Source organism: Crinia signifera, chromosome 2 (assembly GCF_055691185.1).
Source record: "Crinia signifera chromosome 2, ASM5569118v1, whole genome shotgun sequence".
In the NCBI taxonomy this organism is placed as follows: domain Eukaryota; kingdom Metazoa; phylum Chordata; class Amphibia; order Anura; family Myobatrachidae; genus Crinia; species Crinia signifera.
In genome coordinates, this window is record NC_139218.1 from 305,904,162 (window position 1) to 305,930,993 (window position 26,832).

The 26,832-nt window shown below is 37.7% G+C and overlaps 1 protein-coding gene across 6 annotated transcripts in view; it reads right to left on the reverse strand.

The window, feature by feature from the left end:
- Positions 1 to 914: 914 nt before the first annotated feature.
- PCDH17 (protocadherin 17) overlaps positions 915 to 26,832 on the reverse strand; it is a 165,659-nt gene continuing 139,741 nt past the window's right edge. For all 6 annotated transcript variants that reach the window (XM_083168902.1, XM_083168899.1, XM_083168898.1 and 3 more), the window contains one exon: positions 915 to 2,794. In XM_083168902.1, the coding sequence (XP_083025028.1) occupies positions 2,112 to 2,794 (683 nt within the window). In that variant the 3' untranslated portion in view covers positions 915 to 2,111. The remainder of the gene's footprint in view (positions 2,795 to 26,832) is intronic.

Below are 26,832 nucleotides of genomic sequence, written 5' to 3' on the forward strand. Positions count from 1 at the left end.
GCACTGTATCACTTCTCCTCCGTTATCACTGCTTCATAAATCTACCCCTCAGTCCCCTAAACAGGTTTCTTGTACAAAATAGAGGCAGCACTCATCGGACTTGTGTTCAAATCATAGTTATATTAAAGTACAGCATTAGTACAGGAAAGTGCGACAACGTTTCAAGACCAAGAGTGGTCTTTTCATCAGGTCTCATCAGGCGCAAAAACCATGTAATCGATACTACAGAGACCAGATGAAAAGACCTGTTTAGGGGACTGAGTGGATATCTGTATATATATATATATATATATATATATATATATATATATATATATATATAGTATATTTACCTCCTGGCCCTGTTGGACCTAGTAAGGAGAAGCATGTTTCTTATTTATTTCATTGAAGAAAAAGAGTAGTACACATAGTCAACGTTTCAAGACCTTTCGGTCTTTTCTTCAAGACTTATACTGTGATTGCAAGGTTGTGCTGTGCTTGTGTGCTTTTTTCATGAGCACAGCACCACCTTGCACTCACAGTACAAGTCTTGAAGAAAAGACCGAAAGGTCTTGAAACGTTGACTATGTGTACTACTCTTTTTCTTCAATGACATAAATAAGAAAAATGTGTTTTTCTGTCCGTGGAGTGCCGCTTCTCCTTACTAGGTCCAACAGGGCGAGGAGGTAAATATACTGCATGCACCTTTAAGAAGGCACCCTGGCATTTCTCCAATCCTCCAGAGTGCCAAACAAACTGGAATATATATATATATATATATATATATATATATATATATTCTTTTCTTTTATTTTTTGGTTTCCTCATATGGACTAATATGTAATCTTTTACAATGGCACTGTTAAAGAAGACGGTTGTTTCTTGTTCTTTGCTCCGACAGTCCACTTGAACGCATTTGGAACAGATTATGTACTACTGCAATTTTAAGACTATACATGTAACAAGAGACTGAGCTCTGAGTCGCTGATTCCCATACTCCACTAGAGAGGAGGGAACAAGAAAACAAAAACTCATAGAGTTCGACAACTACTGAGGCAACACTTGCCATTTACAATATAAGCCCAAATTATTATTCTTTTTTTTTTTTTTTTTTGCAACACAACTATATATTAATTTAATAAAATACACAATATAGCTCTTATACACTCAACAATTTGGCTCATATGCACTAAAAATTGCAAATAAATCATAAAAATATGTAATTTTGATGTAAACACATTTAAATTTTCTTACATTTGCACATTTAAATGGCGATGTGATATTTTCTTTAATGAATAGGACATTTTACTTTCCTGAGCAAATTTTAGTGTCCACAAATTAATAAAAAAAAACTTTTCAGTGGTGTTATTAAATATGCATTTTACCCTTAAATGGCAAAAGATTTTTAAGAACCCCTTTCATAGAGGTTTAAAAACATAATTTTCTAGATATGTAAATATCTGTGTGTATATATATATTTTTTTGTAGGACACTAAAATTCTTATTTTTCAACACTTTTCATTTTACATAAAGTGAATTAAGTTATGCTAGTGCAGGACACAATAAATCGACTATATAATTTTGATATAATACTATGTGTGGTATGGAATACACTACATGACATTGACATGTTGTACTGAAAATGTTTTGGAATGTTGTTCATTTATATAGAAATGGTTACCACAAATGGGTGTTGATGTTTGGTGCAACTAGGACTACAGCAAAATTAGTTAGGACTTTAATTAGAAGCTAGTGATGGTTGTTTAAAATCCACAATTAGTTAACCCTGTTAATCAATGGGTTTTTTTCCTCAGCAAATGAAAAGTCACAACAACTACAGTAGGAAGTTGCACAACTCCAAAAGTAGTTCCAGTTCTGTATCCTTATATAACAGATTGTCAAATTTCACTAAAACATTTTTTTTCTTGAGTGTGTCCAAGATAAATTTTGCCAAAATAAATCCAGTGTAATCTGAGTAACATAAAAACAGTGACAAGATTTTGGGGGCACTTTAAATGTTCACTTATAGCCACAAAGCAACATCCATCTCCCGTCTCCCCTGCAAATGTGCTGTTCTAAGGGAAAACTGTATTTTACTTTGAAATAAGGCAACAATAGCCTTTCTGTCCTTTTCACTTTCTTACAGCGACAGGTTCGCTTCCTCGACAGTCTTGTAAAAGCTTATCAATTTCTCTCACAACTTCCTCAGCATCTACTGACTCTCGGCCCATATCACGATTGGAATGCTCCAGGTGGTCTAAGACAGCGTCCATTTCACTTGAGTCTCGGCTAATTCTGGAGTGCACATCGGCAAACACATGAGCCATTAGGTCTGATGCAATATACTGTGGGTCCTTTGTCTGCTTACTAGGTGATATGTACTGACTATCAGAGGACAGGTATTGATTGGTTGTTTCTGCCAACATTCCTGATTTTATTTCACAGCCATTCAATGGTCCCTTAGTTGAGGCACAAGGCTCAATGCATGTCTTGGTTGGACTGCTAGATGCAGAGGGACCCTCTTGCAGCAGAGGACTCAGGGCACGCTTGGCTTTTAAATATGGTTTAACATTGGCAATGAGAATGGTGTGCTCTCTTTTGTCTTTCCCAAATGTACAAAAAGTCTTTTTTCCAGTGGGGTTCACAGTTTCATAAGTCTCAGTTTCAACGTGAGCTTCAACAGTTGGAACAAAAAGATTTGTGCGGTAATCAGCATTTTCAACTTGGTTTGCTGCGGTAAATTGTGGCATCCAACACCTGTCAGAATGGCCGAGTACTCTGCATTCCTCTGTACAATTAACACACTCCTCTTGCTCTGTAAAAGAAAACAAAAAACATGTGTCTTTAAAATGTCAAGATATTTACCTGCATACAGTTTTTCAAATTGAGGGAAAAAGCATTAAATAGACTAAAACAATATTTGAAATGAAAAAGCATTTTTATGAATTTTTATGTGTTTAAATATGTTTAATAGCAAACAGTTGTATTATGTAAAAATAACCAATTTCATAATGAAAATCTTTAATATACTGTATGGACTTTCTAGTACAGTATACTGTAACTAACAGTATAACAGTATAACTAACAAACTGATGTGCCCAGTTTCAAATGGTTCAAAAGTTTGCTGGGTGGAGCATTTTACCCCATTTCACTTAATTAAAATTTGAAAAATCCCTGAATACTGGGTGGCTGCAAATAACTGTTACAGTTCCCAAATCACCAAGCGGGTCTGTCATAGTTTCCAGACCAAGCAGCAGGACACATGTCCAGGTCACCCAGCAGTTGAAAGACAATGACAACATACTGTAGATTTACTGTAAGTCACTCCTCAAAGTTGTCCTTTTGCTATTAAAGTATAGATAATTTGCACTGGTAACTAAGCTACAGTACTGTAAATGGTTTTAAACATAATTGTATGCATCTTTTAAAATGTAAAGGATTTTAAAGACTTTTTTTAAATTGCAGCCATTGTCAGGACATTTATATAATGTGGTATAGGCAGGAATGTTGTGTCTTCTGGTGGTTTTGTGATCCCTTATCCATCTACTGAATATGGTTTCAGAATGGACATTTATATAGTTCTGATGGGTTTCATCTTAATGAGTAAGGGATGAAAATATTCACAAAAAAGGTAAAGAGAAGATGTATTTATTCATTCAGGATTTAATTAGAGGTCTCAGGTAAGCTTGATTTTTTTTTGGTGCATGGTGTCATCTGTGGTTCCTATTGGAATAATCCCTTTTTTATAAAGAGTTTGTGCCCTGAGGTGCATTGCCTGCCAGTGTGAGAGGTTATTATCCTACAGGGTCAGTGGCACCACCTGTCATTGGTTAGAGATTTTGGATGCTTGGGTGAGCAGTTGGCCACCTTCCTGATAGACATCCCTAAAAGGGCTGGCAGCTGGTCCCCCTTTTGAGTTGCTTTGTGAGGATAAGCTGGCAGTTGTCCCATCCTCAATTTGATTTAGTTGTTGTTTAGTTGTTATTGTGAGAACAAATTGGCTCACAAATAGTTAATATTTCATTGCTTTAGTTTTCGATTGCCATTATATATATATATGTGTTAGAAATAAAAGCTGACCCTTTCCCTGGCAATACTGTATATGTGCCTGTGTCATTGTTTACATTAATGCTTATTACTTATGTGTTTATATGTAATCAGCTGATAGAGAGTTTAATCAAGACATTTGCATAATTCCACTACAGTAAATAAGACAACCACTTGAGGGTGCAACATACATTAGCATTTTATACATGATAATGATGTTTTATTGTAAACAGAAAATTGTAGGCCTCGTTGAGTCATACTGCTGGCATCTTCTTTGGCAACTCAATTATTTTATGTAACAAAAATAAAATCTGTTCCCATGAAATCAGCCATCACAAATAATATGCAGTGCCTATTACAAATACGCAGTGTCTATTATGGCAGTTTTAGATTATAATAAAGGTCAAGATATTGTTGCACTGCGTTGATCCTTAGCTATTTGTTTGACTGTCTGAAATGTTTAGATATCAATGAGTATTAGGTCAAACGGGAAAAAATTGATTTCAGAAAATAAATTAGAAATATGGGAATTGTACATAAATACACATGAGGGCCTGATTCAGGTTTGATCAGTCAGGGCCGAATTTGTTCTTGTTTCCGATGGTTCGGGTCTTCGGATGCACGAATATCTCACTCGCCGAGGTGTTCACACAAGCATGGGAGGGATGGGGGTGGCAGGGGCTGGCAGAAGGCGAATGCCCAGTATTTTATGGGCGTCCTCATGAAAATGCTGAGCTTTCCCCTGCAAATGCAGCAACCCCCTTTTTCAGCCACCTCCGTCGGAAATAATTTTTATTTGCGAATGGGAAAAAATCATTGATGATCGGAAACCATTGAATGATTTTTCACTTGTGCGTCTGCATTCAATGGGATGTGTACGCATACACATCGACTCGAATGCAAATGCACGGACATACGCAGCCTAGCAAACAGGTCTGAATAAGGCCCTTAGCTACACATGCAATAATATGTGGGGCAGTATACTAAATATTTCTTTAAAACTAAATACAAATCAGACAATGACTTAGTTAGTAATAATTTTTTTACAGTTTTTAGTTCACAACCCGTGCTGCATCAAACTACATTTGTCCTAAAATGAAAACATATTTATTTCAATGGAAAAGGTGTAATATATATATATATATATATATATATATATATATATATATATATATATATATATATATAAAAAATTATTTGGTGATAATTGATGAGCAAGTAAACTACATGTTTTGATAATGACGGCTCTATTTGTACAATGATTTAATGAATGTGGCACATTTGAATAAACAGCATATTGTGACCTGGATTCCTTATCTACACGAGCAAACAGGATTATTCAATAATCCTTTATAAATAAATAAGTAAATAAATAAACCGTGTATTATGTCCCACATTCGACAGAAATATAATACGAAACACGTATTTATATCAAAAATGTCAAAGAGAAGTCTTCATGCATATCACAACAAAATAAACAATGTAGGAACGATTGCATTTTTCACATAAACCTTAATAAATGATATACTGCTGTATACAGTACAGCAGTTTTTTTTATTCAATAATTTCTGTATTCTGCATGAAAATTACTATAGAAACAACAGTAATGTCTTTAGTAAAAATAAATGAATGGGACATTAAACACTGGATTGCTGAGCTTCGGGTGAATAATGCTTTGCGGTTTCACAATCTACCTTGTTAACATTTTATACAGTTTAAATCCCATTGCACCCGCTATAAAATCATCATTTATTTATCACAATTAAATAAATAGCTGCAGCAAGGTTTTGTTGAATTGCTCAGGGAAAATCAGATTTGCTTCATTATGTATTTGCAATAATCATTCAAGACAAGATGCTCAAATCTATTTTTCATTCCGAATAAAGAACTAGTCATTGTGAAGCTGTCCACAACCACACCTTGTGCCACATTATTAATTAGAACATATGTTTTGTAGAACATCATCAATAGCGCTGAAAGCTTGGCTCCAGCTAAATTGGTATTTGAAAGTCAGCTATATGCTATAAATCAAAAAACTCATTATGCTATCATTTGAAAAGCTGTGTCCAACTCTATTTTACATCTACTGAAAGGTGAAACACCTAAATCATTAACGGAGTCTGCAATTGTAAGATGCCCGAGCTTACAATTTATAAACTGTAAGCTTTCCACAAAGGCGTGTAAAAGTCTTATTTAAAAAGCAATCTTTGCAAGTTATGTGTAATTATTTACTTCTCTTAGTCATTTTCAGAGGGAATTTTTAAAAAGTAGGATTCTTGAGAAAGACACGGTAATAGACAGTTATATAATGTGCAAGAACACGGAAAATCTATAAACATCATCACTAGATTACTCTTTGTTGCCATCACACAGGGAAGATGTTTTCTTTGTCAAACTTATTGGATACCTGATATGTGTCCTCATCCTGATCAATGTTGTGTTAATACTGTCAGGTACAGCAATTGCATTCACTTTAAAAATATATTTCTCTTTTGAAAATGTCTGTAGAATATAATATTTTATCTTACTGTACAGTATGTTAATTTATTTGGGACTTGGAAGGGATGTTATACTGTAGCAAAAATATACCTTAAGTAAGGAAAAGAATATTCTTTGAAACATCACTGCAGTGTTCCTTGATCTTAATAAAACCCCTGGACATGTGTAAGAAAAAAAGATGGATGGCACTCCAACATTTGTAGAAAAGGGATGTAGTTGACAGTGGCTATGCTGAAGGCCACAATCCTGGCAACAGAATCCCCACTGTGCTCACAATACCACCTGTGGAATCCCAATGGTCACAATCCCATAGGTATGTATTTGGGGTAACTTTACTAAAGCTTCTAAAAATACAAAAAAAGGTGCCCATATCAACCAATCAGATTATGTCTATCATTATGTAGGATGTAAAATAGAAAATATGGACAGTATCTGAATGGTTGGTATGGCCAATCACCAATTTTCATTGTTAGGAGCTTTAGTAAATGTACCCCTTAATTGTCAGGGTTAGCACCCTGACTGTTGGGATCCCCTAATCAACCTGTAGAAAAACAATAATGTGTTTATTTGGCATAAAGAATAGAAATTGACAAAGTTTCTGGAATAGCTTGCTCTTTTGGGTGTTGGGTGTTTTTCTATAAATGTTGGAGTGCCATGCATCTCCATACTATAAGTAGCTACTGTGGCACAGTCCCCCCTCCCCCCTAGGCAGACATCACATTCAGAGATCCCCTCCAGCCTCCCCCCCCCACACACACATGTCATCGTCTAGCAGATCTTAATCATCCTGAAGACAGAATTCCCTTTCTGAAATGTTGCATTTGTAGCTGTACCTACTAGTGGAAGCCATGGCAGGGTGAGTTAGGTTCCCACAGATTCCCTATGTCACTGCTGACACTCACTGCCCTGCTGTCACTGTTCCTATATCTCTGAATTTTGTCACTCTCTCTGTGTCCCTGCTCTCACTCTCTCTGATTTACCTGCTGTCACTCTCCCTTTGCCCCTGCTGTCACTCCAACCAGTGACCCCACTGTCACTCTCTCTGTGTCGCTGTTGTCACTCATTGTCCCTGTGTTGCTGCTGTCACTCACTGTCCCTGTGTTGCTGCTGTCACTCACAGTCCCTACTGTCACTTTTTCCCTGCTGTCAGTGACAATAAGTCCCTGAATTTTGACTCATTCCGTGTGGCATAATGTGAAAATAGGCTCATTCTGTGTGGCATGATGTCAATTTTAACTCATTCGTTGTGGCATAATGTAAAAATTGGCACTCGATAGTATAAGGGGTTCTAATACTGTAGTGCATAATGTACAAAAGTGGCATATGGTGTTGTACACTATACGTAACGAACGTTCACTTATTCATACTTCTACCACTGTACTGTATGTGTGTGTGTGTATATATATATATATATATATATATATATATATAAATTAGATAGAGATACATACTGTATTTATGTGTATAGAAATATATATATATATATATATATATATATGTATTACAGTATATATAAATATTTTTGCTTATGTGTGAGAAACACTTCACAATGACAAGTTACATAAAATGTTTTCTTTTTACACTCATTTGTATGTTAATTGATGAGACACATTCTAAGGAAAATCACTGTTGTATAGTAACTCCATGGGAACAGTAAACTATGCAAGAATAATGGAATTTATGCATAACAAGCATGCAGGTTATCACTAGGTCACAGATGGCAGAAAAACTTGAAAACGAAAATGACACGTTAAGCATTACTGATTCTTATTACACCTCCTGTCTACTTTGTTATTCCATCACAAATAACAGAACACACTTTAAATTTATAGAGGGCACATTTCATTAGTGTGGAGGTATACACTGTTACTGATGGACGCCTTACACATGACCTTATTATGCCTATAATGTCACCTTTTAACCTTTAATCCACACAACCTAGTGGGTAATATTAGTAAACAGTAGAAAAGTTACTGTAGTTTCCTAACAGGCACAAAAAATCCAACTACTGCTATATGTGAGTTTGTGAGTAACTCTTTTTGTCTACAACCCTAATAATGCAAGTTCATTGATTATACTACACTTCTTTATACATTTTAAATACTGCTATTTAATAAATAAAAAATTATCAAGCACATAGGTTGCATTGTTACAATTACATTCAACATTAACAAAAGGGAAGTTAAAAACTAGGGACATTTCAGGTGAGCAGTTGGCAGATAATTTTAAATGTAATTCTTTGGGGAAAAATGTAGCCTACAGGTACCATATATACTGTAATATTGGTTTTACTGTAGCTATTGGTGCCAAAAAGCTAAGGCTTTTAGAACTTGGAAACCACCCTTCCATTGCACCTAGGTCCGAGCTAGCTTACTGAGGGTTTTTAAGTGCTTCTTTGCACTGTGACTCATAAATGACAGACTATACAATGAAGGACGCATATTGTATGTAGGCCGCTTTCATAGTCCCCATAGAAAGCTTAAGCTCTCTAATGTAGACTTCACTAGTCTATGTTCTGAGATTGGAAGCATTATTTACTATCAGAGCTATTTAAATATAAAGCTACCACCACAGATATCTGATGGTTTATATAACTGGTGGTGCTGAACAAAAGTAATAAAATAGTTTAGAATGTATGTGACAAAATGTACTTATCTTGACATTTGTTTTTACAATGTATATGAAAAAGAAATGATTCAAAGGCTGTGCACACAAAATGTGTTGAACATTTGATGAAGACTGTGTACCTTCATTGCCATAGCCAGTAGAATGTATGTGCCATAGCTGATTAAGGGTTCTGTCAATACTAGCTGAAAATACTTTCAGATTCACACCAACAGAAAACATTTTAGGGATCTACAGTATACATGGGCAGATTGGGTTTGAAAACAGCCTGGACTATTTCTGGTAGCAGCCCTAATGGGTGAGAAGTTTCTTGAGGGCAAGAAACTGCCCAATATCAGTAGGTAGTCCAGATCATTGTAGCTGCAGTCCAATTAAACAACCCTGCAGCCGACCGATCCAAACATATCAAGAATTCAGACATGACAGATCGTCCACCATGTTCCTCCATTTCAACCTGTTCTATCTGTCTGGTCGGTCGCATTGGACCTTTTATGCTCTCACAGTGTATGTTCTGGTTATCTGTAGGGTAAGATAAAATGTCTGCCAGTATGACAGGTAATTCATTGCACCATGCATGCCCGGCATAAACAATAACATATTTTGAAGATACACTACTGACAATAAAGCAGCACATCACAACCTCATTGACCACAACACATCCCCACCTAACAGCAGCACATCACCATCCCACTGACAGAAGTATATCCCCTCCTCAATAACAGCAACACATTACAGAAAGGGTCTTTTGATGTCTTGCAATGTCTCTCACAGTCACAGTCTTGTCAACCACAACTTGATTGACATGCTACAGTGTTTGAGGAGAAGAGAGGGAGCGGTACCTAGCACCGTTCTTCAAAATGGGGGCATGCATAATCGCAGCCTGTCCAAATATCAAACGACCGTGCATGCACATGTTTTGCCTTGCATACGTGAACCATCCTCCTGAATGAAGCAAGTGAAGGCTAGCCTTTGCTCGCTGCTTGCAGGGTCACTGACATCCTGCAGGCATTTGGGGGTGAGCCACCAGCATTTTGGGGGTGAGCTGCCAGAATTTTCTGGGCATTCCCCCGCTGTCAGGAGGGAGGGCTGCTGACATCATCACGGCCCCCCACGGCCTTGGCAGCATCGAGTGAGTCCTGGCTCACTCAGTACTTTGAGCAGGGGAATAGTCATTCGATGGTGAATGGTTTTCCCCCTGTGTGCACAGCCATGCAGAGGGGCAGGGAAGTGCAGGTGTTGGGCGTTCCTTCAGCAGGGCAGCGGTTACCTGCTCGCTGGACTCCGAACACTCAGCACACACAGTGAGGAGGTCTGAATCAGGCCCTGTATCAGCAGTTATAAATGATTTGGGAGTTTAATAAATCCACAGTAACGATATTTCTCCACCTTCTTACTCAGAATGTAATCTTCTATTATAGAATTAGAATTTTCTTTTACCAATTGTATTTTATACATAGGTCAGAACCTTTGCACATTTAGGGGTAATCCTATCAAACATGATTTTCTCCCCACCATAAGGATAAGTTTCACAACAGCTGGAGGGCTATAGTTTAGACATGCATGCCCTACAGTTTCCGGTGTTTGTATTCTGTTGCAGTTGCAACTCACCCCTTCACATACCGGTGTGTGTTAATTGGATCAACCCCCTTGAGTGGGGCTACAAAAATAAACTTGTACTAGAATGATAACCAGACCAAGTTTCTGAGTTTAGGAATAGCAAACAAAACAAACAATGTTATAGCCACTGAGGGGTTCATAATAAATACTAAAATTTCAGAATGCTCCATCTGATTCAGGGCTCCTCTTTATGACATACAGTACATGGTATAAAATTACATTTCCTCTGTATAGGCCTTTTTCCTTTGACTGTTTTTTTTTTGTTTTCTTTAATGTGAGTTGCAGAGTTTTTCTTTCCGCAATCTGATGCATCCCTCTAAGCCTATATACTTTTCCATCAGAGATCTCTTAAACTAGCTTAAATCACACATCAATGAACACAAATAAAAGATCACAGATCAGGCTCAGCAGTACTACATGATAAAATCCTAGCCTGTGTTCCCTATAACCTTTTACGAGCTGAACAAGTACAAACTTTTGCAAACAAGACCCTTTTATTCTTTACATCTATATATGTTTTTATTTCTATATAATCATCCCTTTAAAGTTTATACCAATCTAAAATATATACGGCTTGGTTTATTTGAATAAAATTCAATTACAGAGATAAATACAATGCAAATGAATGACACCTTTTAAATTATTTTTTTTTTGTAATGTTACAACTGCCGTCTGATAGATATGGCTAGGTTAACAAAGCATGTGGAGGCTTCTTATGACTGGTTTTGTAACGTAAAACATCAGCATACATCGAACAGCCACAGATGGTATGTGTTAAGAAAATAGTGCTACTTTAAAATGTTTGTCACAACAATATCTTTTCTTGTCGGCGAACAAAGTACAAATGCTTAATTGGGTTTTGATGACAGGATGCGTAGTCTTCCTGCAAAACAGATACTTTTTCCCATTTTCTCCTATATCTTCTTACAGATTGTAAACAATATAGTAACTGTAGCTATGATACAGTAGAAGGCAATTCTCAGGAGCTAAAATTGCAGCAACAATTGCTTTATCCAGATGGTATCACTGATAGAGCCATTATATTATTCTGTCTCTTGCAGACTTGGAAAGTCACAATTTTCATAATGAATTACCGTACATCTTGTACATCCGTTTCCAGTTACAATTTAAGTGAGTTTATCTCTATACAGAATACATTACTTTTTAGTTGCTGCTGATATTTTGTGGATTGATATCTTTGCCATTTGTTTTTCTTTTCGTTATCAACCTCTGAGTGTACATATACGTACACAGCAATATTTTAAGAGAACATTTTATTGGTTGCATAAGGAGACATGGTTTACTTATACTTGCCTACTTTTGAAAAAGAATTTCAGGGTGATTGTAAAAATGAACACCTATGAGTATGGCGTTACAGTGTAGGTGTAACGCTACAATTGAGAAACATATGACTTATATTTAAATTTAAATGAGCCATTTAGATACCCCAACGATGGTTAGATATCCAGACCCTAATCAGAGTTTTTGTGTGGGGTGGGAGGAGACCTCGGTTGAAACTGGACCTGATGTACAGGACAACATATAGAGGTGAACTCTGTCTACCCAAAATTCACAGCTATTACCATGCATGTCTCCTCTCTAGAATCCTGGATTGGTCAAGAGCTGACTCGCTGAAGCAATGGGTGCAGATTTAACATCAGCCTCACCTGCAGCGCACATGGTTTTGTCCATTAGCAAACCAAATCTGCTTTGTAAACCACCCTGAGTCAGGCGCTAAGTCCCTGTTGTTAAGGATGTATATCCTTAAACTCTGGACCGTTAGGGTGCTTTGAGCATTGAATTGAGAAAAAACTCCATGTAGGGAAAGTAATGTACAACCCCCTGATTCATACGGAACTCCTTAGAGAATTACGCTTATTTTAAGGTTATTTTGAATAGGGTCTGAATATGTTCAACGGCAGTTTGTCTATATTTCTCCAAATTTGAAGTGGTCGGAAATCAAACAACCCGTAGAGCAGTACAGAGCATTTAGTTCAGGCAGGGCTGATTATGAGAGAAGCACCATTACAATTCTGTAGGGATGGGAATTGTAGAAATAGTTGCATCTGAAAAGCGCAGAGTGAAGATATGCTGGTTATAAAAATTCTGCAGATCCAATAAACTCTCTGATCCGACAAAACGATTATCAGATCAGTGTGCACTGGTACATACTGAGCACATTTTTTAGCTCAGTTCATGATTTCTTCGAAAAGGATCAAGGAATGAGAATATCAAGCAGGACATCAAATTCTGACCTACCGATCCCACAGATGCAGGTGCTTTTGTAGCCATTTACCAGCTAATTGGTCTGACAATGTGCTATACAATTGTTGGGCCAATCAAAAAAGTGCTGGCTGATCAGCCTAATTACTATATAGTGTGTAACCAGAATAAGGCATAAAGTATCTATTTTATTGTTGGCAAACATTTTGGGCCAAATGTACAGTAATGTCTCCTAAATTCGGTGGCCATGCCAGATGCCAGCTGAACTCTGATTGCCCTTTTAAAAAAAATTGCAAGTTTGGATGGTATCCTGCATGGCCGCCAACTCAGGCAACATTACATCTGGCCCATACATACAGTATAATAATTGGAGAGACCATTTAAGAAATAATTATTACATTTAAATCCATGCTTATTAAATAACATGTGTTTATGTTAAAGGAAATTAAATAATAGATCAAATATAAAGATTTTACAATTCATAGAAAATGGCAATAAATGGTTTGGGCTGGAAATATTGCTAATAATAATAATAATAATAATAATAATAATAATAATAAGATAATTTCATCATTAACTATTGTTTTTGGATGAGTACATCTGCACAGTAGTAAAAAAAAATCAAACCAACACATTTTCCCCAAAGCAGAAACAAAAAAAAAGAAACCAGACACGGAAGTGTGAAATGCGAATCAATGTAAATAAAAAAAAAATGGCTACACTCTGGGTGCATAGAATGATAAGGTGATGGCAGGATATACTCTATTAGATTTTATGACCACTCTGCCCAGAATAGTCTTCCAGTTTAGCATTTACCACCAAACATCTAGATTTGTAAGGCCAAATAACATATAGAACAGTGTTTTACACAATTGCCCTTCAGCCTTTGGTAATTTATACCACTACAGTATCCCTTCAGCTCCTCAACACAAAACTATTTCCAGTTATTTTGCATTGAGCTTTTATATTTTACATACCAGTAAATACAAAATGCTATTTTTATTGAAAAATACATCCATCTGGTTTGTCTACTACATCCCCCTCCCCACCATGTATAAGTACACATACTTTACTGGTGCCATCCTGCACATACATTAATAGGCACATTATATCGTTTTCTGTATTTTTATTTATTATGAGAATATATACATGGATTCATATTTTATTCATATTAATATGACCACCCTTCACATCAATAACTTGTTTTAAAAATGTTTACTTCATTTTAAGTAGTTACTTTTTCATTGGTATTTTATCAGTTCTAAGACAACTGCGAAGCACTGCTTGAATAATTACCAACAGCTGATGTTTATGTTTGTAAATCATTTCTTGTTTTATTTGGAACATAACACTTTTACCGATCGATAGTTTGTCAGCTAAGGGTGTTGTTTATGTTTGCAGTGTCCCTTCTATTTGGTGGCAAAGATCCGCTTTCCATTTCATTCTTGAAACACTTGATTTACTGACTTCAATTCTGTAATACCATATCATTAATTTAACTTATATTAACTTGCCTACTTTTGAAAACTAAAATCAGGTAAATAAACACAATATGTACTGTGTGATGCATGCTGTCAATGGGCTTAAAGGGCATGTCTAGCTCCACATATGGGTGTGTATAGGCTTAAATGCTTGCTATTAACATCTCTTACATACTGTATTTGTTATCTGTTATTTGTTTGCTTGTCCGTTATGCATTTGGACACTGTTGGACCGATTTGGATGAAACTAATGCAGGATTGCAGGCTTGGGTCCAGATTGGATTCACGGCCACTAAGACCCACAATCTGGACCCTCGTGAGGTCCCGGGGGTCCGAAAAGAGGTTCGGCTACTACACAAAGTAGGTCAGGGAAGCAAGAAATGGCAAAGTTACATGACATAGAGGGCATGGACGTGCGGTGAGGTAAATGGCTAAAGAGTCCCTGGCAAGTACCAGAGCCAGATATGCACACAATATATGAGCCATGGGGTACATGCCAGCATTATACACATGTGCAGCAGTATACACTGAGTTTCAATAAGAGATGTGCAGAAAAGGTAGCCAGGTGAGGCACTGCCTCACCTGCCATAGACTTTTTACTCCAGCGTTTTGACTATAAAAATGATTAGAATAATAAAAATAAGATTTTTTTTTATAAATTATTTGTATTTTTGACATACTTTATCAATTCAAAACGCCAACATATGCGCTAGTATGACAGGAAAGGCTGTGCCTCACCTGCCTCACCCCACCGCCCGCCACTGGTAAAGGACATGGGGTTTAAGAAAAAATGTGGTCAGATCCAGGAGCTGACCACAGAGAGGTGTATGATGGGCCAACCATGGGCATGAGGAGCATGTTTAGAGTCTTCTGCTGGACAGATTTGGATGAGAACTTCAATATATACAGTATTTTCTGTGATATTTCTTATCTTCTCACTCCGCACAATATACATGATTAATGTGATGCACACGTGACAAATTTCAAATGCAATTTGACCATGTGTAATTTCTTTCCTAAGCGGAGCCGCATGTTGCTATCGCTATGGGCCCTACACAAACAGGGATTTGTGCTTAAATTCTAAGCGATCTAACTAGATTTTACTAGATTGCTTAGATATTAAGCATATAGGCAAAAATTGCAACATGTGTGGGCCCCATTACACTACAGCATAAGTAGCATGCTATGGGTGAGTGCACACCATCACAGATAAGGATATGTAAGGATGTGCTGCCACCTCTCTCCTGTCAGACAGGGGCGGGCTGGGCCAGAGGGCAGGGTGCCCCATGCCCCCTGGGCCGAAATGTAGCCTGGGCTGGCTGTGTGTATCTTGCACAGCCCTGCTGCCGCAGCCATCTCTGGGTCCTGCCGCACACAGGACTCCATGTATGGCGACGGCCCCTTCAAAAATGGCCGCCGCCTTATAAGCGACAGACACTAGAGGTACTGCTGTACCTCTAGTGTCTGTCAGAGTATGACAGCGCAGCCAGCGCTACCCGGAAATGCGGCTTCAGGTAGTGCTAGCGTGCTGCTTAAATAGAACCCCTAGGCAACAAGCATTTACCCAGGGCTGATGAGAGGGGAGGGGGTGCAGGTACAGTTCACCTGGTCCCAGGCTGTGTAGAAATGGCAGAGGACGTGGGCGGGAGCGCGATGTGGCCCTGCACCAGGTCTGAAGTACCAGGAACTGTTCCTGGCAGGGGAAGCCTGGAAACGGATCATGGATGCTGCATGTAGTGAGGGGGCCCTGGAGGAGCTCATTGAGTTTGAGCTCGAGCTGACCCTGCTAAAAAAACTGCCTGTACTGTAAGTACATTTTTCTACCTGGACTTATAAATATAGATATTCTGGTGTGCATATATATGTGTGTGTGTGTATATACATATATATATATATATATATATATATATATATGTGTTTGTGTGTATATATATATATATATATATATATATATATATATATATATATATATATGGATTCAGTATTGAATCCCGGCGGTCGGGATCCCGGCGTTCAGATCCCGACGCCGGAATCCCGACAGCCGAAATGCCGACAAGGGGGGGACGTGGATCGCCCCCCCCCTTGCAGGCTCGCTGCGCTCGCCACGCAGCGGGCCCGGTGCCTCGCTACTCTCGGCACACTAATTTATTCTCCCTCCAGGGGTGTCGTGGACACCCCAGGAGGGAGAATGTGTCGGGATTTCAGCGGTCGGGATTCCGGCGTCGGGATTCTGAACGCCGGGATCCCGACCGCCGGGATTTTAACTGCATCCCATATATATATATTGGTAATGAACAAAAAGCGGTACTCCACGGGTTAAAGCAGGCAAATATATGTTTAATGGACATTATGGTGTGTGGAATTATGTGTAATGGGCATTACGTTGTTGGCATTATGTGTAATGGGCATTACGGTGTGTGGCAATATGTGTAATGGGCATTGCGGTGTTGGCATTATGTGTAATGGGCATTGTTTAATTGGCATTACGGTGTGTGGCATTATGTTTAATTGGCATTACGGTGTGTGGTTTTATATGTAATGGGCATTACAGTGTAAAATTTTGCAACCCACCTTCGGCGCGCGCTGTCCCACTGTGTGTGTGTGTGTGTGGGGGAATGATTGTTTAATCCTTGCTGCATATTAGAGGGGAGAGCGTAGGGTGGTTAAACAATGGTGATGGTGTTTCTCCCCAGGCTGAAAGTTTCCAGCCAGTCCCTGCTGTCAGGGGTTCCCAAAAGGGGGGATATTGAAAGTCATCAGCAGAGACCCCTGGTCTTGCAAAGAAACTACTTATTGGTACTCCTGGCTGAATCTGAAGAATCTTGAAAAATAGAAGTACAATACAAGGCAACTGACAGGAGCCTCTTGCATGAGGGTAGGCAACTATACATTTATGTGTGTTTCTAACTAGCTCTCACTTTTAAAAACCACGAAACATTTACTATTAGACCTCCTTTACTTTCCACACCACAACTATAGATTTATTTATTTATTTTTTATTTCTTGCTAATATAACCTTGTAATATTTCTCAACCTTAGCTTGATGAATACATTGTTCAAATATTCCTTCCCCCTGTACAAGCAGATCCAGTATTCTTCTACATACATCATCTGAAAGGCCTGAACACACAGGCTTAGCCTGCAATTTAAAGCATGAAGTTTAAAAAACTAGAGTTTGATATAAATTTGGACTACTTACTGTAAACATATTACTCATTTGACTCACCATTAGGCTGCCCACTGGTTATGATCACATGATTGAGCATTCTGCTTTTTGCCATTTGTTCAATCTGTTGTTTGCAACATATTATTCTTGAACTATCATTTACATGTTTAAATTATACTTGCCTACCATACCAAAAAGGTTGTGAGGCTCCTGAAATGTGGGTTGCCCTCCCAACCTCCCAGAAGGGTGGGCAACCCTCCTGCATTCCCCTGTGCCCCCTGCATTCTCCCCCAGCCCCTGCATTCTCCCCCAGCATTTTCTTACCCAGCCGGTTAAATACTGGCATTCACGGGTTTATGCGGAGGGAGTAGGCTAAAAATATACGAATCACATCATTTTAGCCCGCCCCCTAAAAGTACACCTGCAAATACCTTTATTTCTAAGGGTGGGGGCAGGGCTTTAATTACATCAAACACTGGCCCCCTACCCCAGAAGCACTGCTGAAAGTTTCCTCTCCGGGCTTCTCCAGGAGAGGATAAACCAAATGTCGGCAAGTATAGTATTTCAATTATGTTATATTTCTAAATGTCCATTGCTGATATTGCCATCTACTGTCTCTCTTTACTGCTGCAACATAGACCCCACCTTACCTGTTTTTTTTTTTTTTTCAAAAGTCCCCACTGTATGTTACATTGTTTTACCTAGCGTGCCCTAGATGGCTGCCTAACCTGATATAGTCAAGGAAGGATAAGCAACACAACTGTTGCAGTGGTTATCCTGATAGTTCACTGTTCATTTTATTCTTATATATCTTCACTTCCACACAGTACTTATTTGCACATTTTAACCAATGTAGTGCACCCAACTTGGCTGGTGTTCTGTGTAGAATGAAAAATTAATGGTTCTGATTAACCTAATTTATTATTTCTTTCTTTACCATTAAGTGTCTTAAACATTTGCAGACCAATTTTTTGCAATTCAAACAGTCTGGTTTAAATGTTTAATTATTTTTTTTATTAAAAAATGGTCTACATTGAATGTTGAACAATGTTAATGTTCTTATTTAAAAGTGGCTCACCATTGGATCTACCTAGGGCTGTTAAACCTGACTAGACGTTGGACCTGAAAAGGTTCATTTCCAAGCATTGCTCATTCAGCCCAGTGTAATTCCATGTTGTGCATCTAAAATGGCTGCCGCACCTAAATCATCATGGGCAGCCATCTAATCCTTGAGACCATAATTATCCTCATCATTGTCACCATCACCAGCATTGGCTGTTTGCACCAGCCCTTCACTAACTGCAAATAATATGGCATTCTAATGAGTTTGTGTGGCTAACATTTATTTTTCTTCTGTATAATTTCCAGTTTTTATTAGAAATAAAACATAATTCAATTATGCCTGAAAAGAAATTCCACAGAAAATGGTCTTCATGAAAATTGTCCCATTTTTGTATGAAAACAGTTAGGATCCGGGATAAGTTCTATACCTACTGTATGTGTTTTTATAATGGTTGCTGTAAAAAAAGGGTGTTTATTTGGGATTTCAGCTGATCCCAAATAAAAACATTATTATGGTTAATTGATTTGCCCGTTTAATATTGAAATCTTATTTGCTTTCTGAAGGCAAACAGAATCAGTAGTACATACAGCATTTTGGTATGATATGGGGACATGTTTATGAATCTTAAAATATGATCTTTCTAATTCGGTCTACATTTTGTATGTGCCATACACTACAAAAACATATTGGTGAGTCAAGAATGGCAATAGGAAATGCAAGTATTTTTTTTTTTTTTAGGGACAAATCAATATGCTAACCTTCACATAATGTATTATTTTGAAATGCAACAAATAAGTTTGCCAAAATGACAAACAACAATCTGAAGTCAAGGTTATTATATTCAACATTCTTTCACAGCAGCGTGAAGTCAAACAGCCGGCAAATCTACAGTGAAAAATTATTTGGCAGATGGGTTTGGATAATGGACAAGGCTTTCTGTCATAATGAGCACACTTATGGCTAAATGCATTACAAATAAAATTAGACGGATATATCTAATTTATCAACCACACTAGATAAAATTTAAATAAAACATTTATGATGGAACAGATGTCTGTTAAAAATACATTTGCCCAAATATTATAGAAAACAACTAAATTCAAGTACATATAATAAGCATACATTAACTACTACTACTAAACACCCACCCACCCACATATATATATATATATATATATATTTATATATATATACATACATATATACACAGAAGTGTTCTCAAACATCTATCTTCATTTTATTATGCAGATTGAGATACATAGAACGAGTGAGCCACCACGTCCCTAGGAACCTAGTGTTAAGCATCTTTTTTCAGTTTAGTTGCAACATGATATGACTATGACAAACCAGGAGACTGTGCTGAATAATTTGGTATACAAAACTCATATCCATGTGTGCGAGTGGGTCTGTAAATGAAGCTTATCGAAAACCCCCTTGGCTGATACATCACACCACCAAGTGTCCATGTAATGATGTTGAAACATTGCATTTAAACAATATTGCATATGTAAAAAATGGCTTACACCTTTCCAAAGGTTATATATATGTAACAATATCTAACAGAAATTTGTGAGTATAGCCCATATATGGCATGCTATAGTTCATGTTAGCATTTTTTCCTGTGTCTGCTCATGGGACATTTGTGAGTGAATCCATTACGATTCCCTACACAGAGAAGTCAATGGGTCATGTCATTTGATGTACAGCCAGACTTTGCTGCAATTAGCAAAGAGCTAGCTTCCTGTAGGGAGCCACTCCCTCAGTCCAAGCCAGCCTCTATGGGCTGCAGCCAGTGCAGTCCATAGAGCCGGGGGGTTGCGTATGCACAGTAATATCACTGCTATTGTGCATGTGCCGATCCCAGCACCTGCCAGCTACATTATGTAAGTGCTGGGACTTAGCTGGCAGTGGAGGTCAGAGAGCTGGTTCAGAAGGCAGGGACCAAGCAGCACGTATCTTCACTAAAAATTTGGTCTGACCCCATATAATATATTTTGACTAGATTTTTTTTTAACTGCTATAACATGGTGCTTTTTCATACTCGCCTACCTGACCCTCTCCACGCGGGAGAAAATTCTCTGTTCCTGGACTTCCCTGGTAATGTATGATTGGCATCACCTGTGGGGAGCTAGGTAAAGGTGTTTCACACAGGTGATGGCAATCATACATTACCAGGGAAGCACAGGAACAGAGCATTTTCTCCCGCATCGAGAGGGTCAGGTAGGCAAGTATGTGTTTTTTCTTCTACTATCTACTAATCTAATCTACTAATAATAGAGTTATACCTATATCTATGGAGTTCACCAAAAAATATTTATCTGAAACAGGGGTTTGTAATTATATTTATGTATTTTAGAAGTAATAGTCACACGTTTGCATTTCATATTCTAAGCAGGTAAAAGCAAATTATTGTCCTCTGTTATTGGCACTTTCAGGTACCATACCCTCCAACATGACCCATTCCATTAGGTACAAAATGCACTGTTTCTGGACTTCCCTCTTAATTGATAATTGCAGTCACCTGTGTTGAACTAGTTCAGTGATGTCAACAGTGTTCCAGCAAATGTGAAGGCAATCCTAAATTAAGGAAGAAGTCCAGAAGCAGAGCATTTTGTATCTAATGGAATGGGTCATGTTGGAGGGTATGAGGTACCAATAGGTTTCATGAGATGTCTTTCAATAGACTGTACAGGAAGAAGCTGATACAGAAAAAAAACGGCATAATTACAGATTATCTTCCATACTTTAAATTCTAATATGTTCCTGAAATAAGCACACATATACTTATGTATTAGGATTAGTAACCATTTGCAATGCACATTACATGACTTTCAAAAGAAAGGGGGAAAGGTGCTGTGTGTCTGTTTTCTACTTAGTAGTTTAATCAGTATTACCAGCTTAGGTGTTAATTGTAAATAATTAACACCTTTAAGCTGGCGTAATGAGTTCACCATTTAGTTATGGTTTAAAAGGTGGAAGCATAAACCAAGTAATTTGGACTCTTGTGCATTCATTGTTATGATTCATACAAAGCACAGTATATGATACTGCATTTATAATTGCTATATGTAATTACTATTTACAGTATACAGTATTCTATGCAATTATTATTTATGGTATGTATGGAAAGATAATGATTCACACTTCTACGTGTTGATCTGCAGTGTACATTAGAAAAAGCAGACATGTAGGGAAACAGGTACAGTACTTCTATACATAAAGGCAAATAATAATAATAATAATAATAATAAGAAGAAGAAGAAGAAGAAGAAGAAGAAAAACATGCCCCATTCTCAAATTAAGATTCACAATCTTCATAAACAGCTTAATTTAGTATGAAAACAGATACTTTACAATAGACATATAGTTTTGTTTTTCTAAAAAGCCTACAGTGGTTTGCAAGTTAATTGGCACAAAGATTGCAATTGTGTTCTAGTTGTTTTATACCTAGATATTATAAGATCATTCAAAGTCTCTAAAGTAGCGTTGTTGGATACCTTAATAATCAAGGTGCGTACACACAGGGGCGATTTTGTGCAAAATCGCGGGAAATATGGTCGCTGAGCGACCATATTGCCCGCAATGGGAGTGTGCACCGGCGATATATCGCCGGGTGCGCGCTCCCGTTTTTGCCCCTGTGGTGATCGCTGGTCGCAGGAACATGTTCCTGCGACCAGCTGATTACCACTGCCGGGCTCCCCCCGGCAGTTTCTTTTTCATCAGCGACCATCTCTGGTCGCTGATGTAAAGTAGAAACTGAGCAATATATTGCTCAGCCATATATTGCTCAGCAATATATGGCTGAGCAATATATCTCACCCGTGTGTACACAGCATAAGACAGTACACCTGTCTCTCTGACTATACATGTTCCAAAATAATCTAAATAAATATCATACAAGGTTACAAAGAAATAAGAAAAAGTCTACTGTTACACAGTATACATATAATAAGAAGAAAAAGAAGAAGAGGAAGAAGAAGAAAGATACATAAATAAGTTGAGCAGGCATAGTGGTATTGGTCAGTAAGCCAACATTGTAGGATGAATGAGTACTTTACATCTTTTCTATCATACTACATGACAACTGAAGAGTCATTTATGATTCTTAGCATCAGCATATTGGAACTGTACAATCTGCCCTTTGTCATCGATCAATATTTGTCAGTGGGTAGTTCATCTAGTACCTTGTCAGTGTATATAATGTGTATAATGTCCCCACAATCTCACACTCCCTCTCCCCCACCTTCAAGTACACTGTATAAACATTTATATGAAGGTGCTGTGTTTCTGATGTGAACAAGAAAATTGCCTCATTGAAAAATGTTCAGGAGTGAACAGGGCATTTATCAGTGGATTTCTAAAACAGATGAAACTAATGGCTTTTCTACCTTGTTGTAAACATTAGGGGTTATGTGACACTTCTGATGGGAACTATAAACAAGAGCAGCGCTTCTGATTGCAGGTACCCATTTAATTACTATTGATTTGACATAAATAAATCGGGAGTAAATAAATTGTTCTCTGTACTTGTTTGCAGTTATTACACTGAGACATCTGAAATATGCACAGTATCGGCGGGTCTATTTATTGTATTTAATTCCGTTTGTCAACACTTTAAATTGCTTGCATTAGCATACTGATTGGCAGTAAAACAAAATGAACCTCCACACGTTAAGACTTAATATAGGATACATTTCATGTTTGCCTGCCATTGTTATTAAAAAAAACATACCTATAAAATCTTCTCTTGGATAAAATCATTCTAAATAATTTTCTGCTCCAAAGTCTACATTGAATATAATCATTACAGTGACCTGGCAGCAGTACAGGTTCAAGGTTACCAAACTGATTTTGTTTTTTTGCACTTATTTTATTGCCATATCATCTGTTTTAATATAATAAATTCTCATGGGCATTAAAGGGCAGTAACATCACTTTCTCTTAGTAAGTTTCTATGCATACTCCAACAATGGTGGGAGTAACTACTACTGACATTACAACCTTAAGCATAATGAATATATAAATCAGAAAAGGTTAACGTAAGCACCTGGGAGCTATATTTCAATGAATGATTTAAATGTTCTAGAACTAGAACATTTAGCTGAATACAAAAAAATGGGAATAAAGTTTTGAAAACCAGTAGACTTAAGACAGCATAGTCATGGTTTTCTGTTGTTAGAAGGTTGTTTTATTTTACAATTATTTCCTAACTTCCTTTTTTAACGGTGGTTCTTGATTCTTTCTATTCACAATACTGTATCCAAATTGAACAAAGGGATAAGAATGAGTAGCTTTTATTGAACAATGTTTTTTTTCTTTGCTGCTCGGCAGGAAGATAGATCCAAGACAGTTAATTTGTTGTTTCAGAGTCAAAATGTGAAACATAAAAAGATTCACTCCCCAAAGCTTTACATTTTCTACCACCAAGGGAACTAGATGTATTTGTAAAACTAATGCCTTGGGTATGTTTCCAGAGTTACTACTGAATAAATATCTGCCTCTGTTAAACACCCATAATTGTTCTGGTGCAGTGCTGAATCTCTTTGGTGTGGATATTAACAACATATGATTTTTTTTTTTCTATGAAATAATTTTCTAAATGTGTAAGTGGAAAATAATGTTTTTATGGGTATATTTATTTTTAATATACATAATGCTCAATAATTCTTGTAAGGCTATCTACACATTCATTTGGTTGACCAAATTGCGGTCAACATGCACGTTTTCACTGTTTTTAAGCTGACATGTGCCGACAGGCGGTATTTTGAGTTTTTCACTTTTTTTGTCCCAAATGTTAACACAGTCCCCCTCCCATGGATCGCTGTGCTCACCATGCTTTGTGCACAGTGACTTGCTGCACTCAGCACACGGTTTTATTCTCCCATCATGCCATAGTGGATGGTAAGGCATGAATTTTAATTTTAAACTCATGTTGACCTTTTGACTATTGACCTGCTCATTGGCGACCTAATATATATGTCGACATTCCGACACTGTCGACCTTACCCATGTTGAACTATTTCAGGTGTCGACTGAGGGCTTGTCCACCTTCAGACGTAGACCCAATGCATTTCCACCTTAATAGGATTGACCAAATGACTGTATACCATGCAGTCATTGCAAAATGAATATAAGCAGAGGTGGATTGGGAATAGGTGCAACATGGAAGATATCTAGTGGGGCTGCCTAGGGATGTGAGAAGGTAGAGTGTGGCAGGCTAGTGGTGTTTGTATGTTAGGGGGTACAGGGTGGAAGACTGGTAGTGTGATTATATTAAGAGTAAAGGTGCCCATACACTAGTAAGATTTATCTTCAGATCTGGCTGGTTGGAACAAAAACATGGTTATGGATGAGTGACAGTTTGACAGTTTTCCAGCATTTCCCAGCAAATGGTCAACTGTCATTTGCTCTCATCCATAAATATGTTTTTGTTCCAACCAGACAGATCTGCAGATACATCTGTGTGTGTATGGCCACCTTTAGAGAGTGGAAGGCTGGTGGTGTGGGTGTATTAGACAGTAGAGGGTGCTAGGCAGGTGATATGGGTTTGTTAGGGGATGTGGGTGTGTAAGCAGCCCACTTTTTGTTCCCAGGGTCACTTTAGATTCTTAATCTGCCCATGAATGTAAGCATATGATCCCTGTATAAACTTTTGTAAAGTATTTGATTTGTGTCAACTGCCATGCTACATGGTTGTTCATACAGTACACTGTAGAATAAAAACACATGAATACAATGAGCTCCATGGAAATGCTGATGTTTATTCATATGCTTACATACAAAGCAATCAACTCATTTAAAGATCCTGCTGCACCTAATTATTCAGTGATAAATTATCAATTTGCAAGTCACTCAAAGTTTTAAACAATAGCCATGTTGTATCTAGTCGCAGTGGGTTAATCTTGTTGGATGTTTGTGTTTCCCTCCTATGTCCCTATAGATTGGTAGCGCAACGGAAACTGCTGCACTATATAAGAAACTGTAAATAAATAAATAAAAGTGATGAGCATTGATGGGTGGTGACTAGGAGGTGGCTACTAGTCAGTGGCATAGAGAGGGGGTAGATCGGGTACTTATTACCTAGCCCCGGTTTGATGGAGGGGCCTGGTCCTGCACCCACGTCCCGTGTTGCAAGGTGCCAAGCAGTTAGTGAGAGAGGACAGGCTGCTGCTGCAACACAGCCTCTCTCCCCAGCTCAGCACACACACAGGGTGTATTTGGGGAGTGTTGTGGTTTTGTCAATGCAAACAGTTGAATTCACAAACGCACAGCTGCAAGCATAAGAGACTGTTGTCAGACAGAAAAACTGGTGCAAGAGGGCTGGTGTAAATTATGACGGTGCCAATGATGGTGGTTTTTAAGGATGCACCAATGGTTTTACAGCTCGCATGGGCACTAAAAGTGGGTGCCTCAGTTCCTCTGTTTAATGAATGAACATAAAGGAAAGTGTTTGCAGGCCATTTGCACACATTTGTAGATGGGCAGCTGCCAACAGCTGCTGCATTAGCTTTTGTGTGTGCTTCAGAGTGCTGGAAGAACATCTATTCCTCTGTTAAAGGTAGCTAACTAGTGTTGTTTTTCAGTGCTCATGACTATGAACCCTAATAGTCAAACACTGCTGAGAAAAAGGCTGTATGTATGTATATATATATATATATATATTTATACTCATATAAAATAATGAGACAATGAAACAATTTATTAAACTTTAAACTGCCAGCTGCAGCTTCTAATATGCACTCCTAAAGTAATGCAAATGTAGTACAGGTCGAGTATCCCGTATCCGAGTATCCGTTATCCGAATTATTCCGAAATACGGACATTCCAGAAAGTGAAAAAAAAAATTTTTTTTGCTAAAAACTCACTGGGGACATTTGTAACAGCATCACTGGGGACATGATATGTAACTGGCACTATATATGTGCAAGAAAATGATTGCTTGGCATTCAAATTCAGTGCTGAGATAGTACACACATTTTGTTTCATGTTTTGAAACCTTGTTTTTTGACCAATTAAAATATATTTGTGTGTATTTTATGTGGTAATAAAATATATTTGTGTGTATATTATGTGTTTATACAGCATACATGCAAGATACTTCAAAATACATCATTGAAATATTAAAATATTCC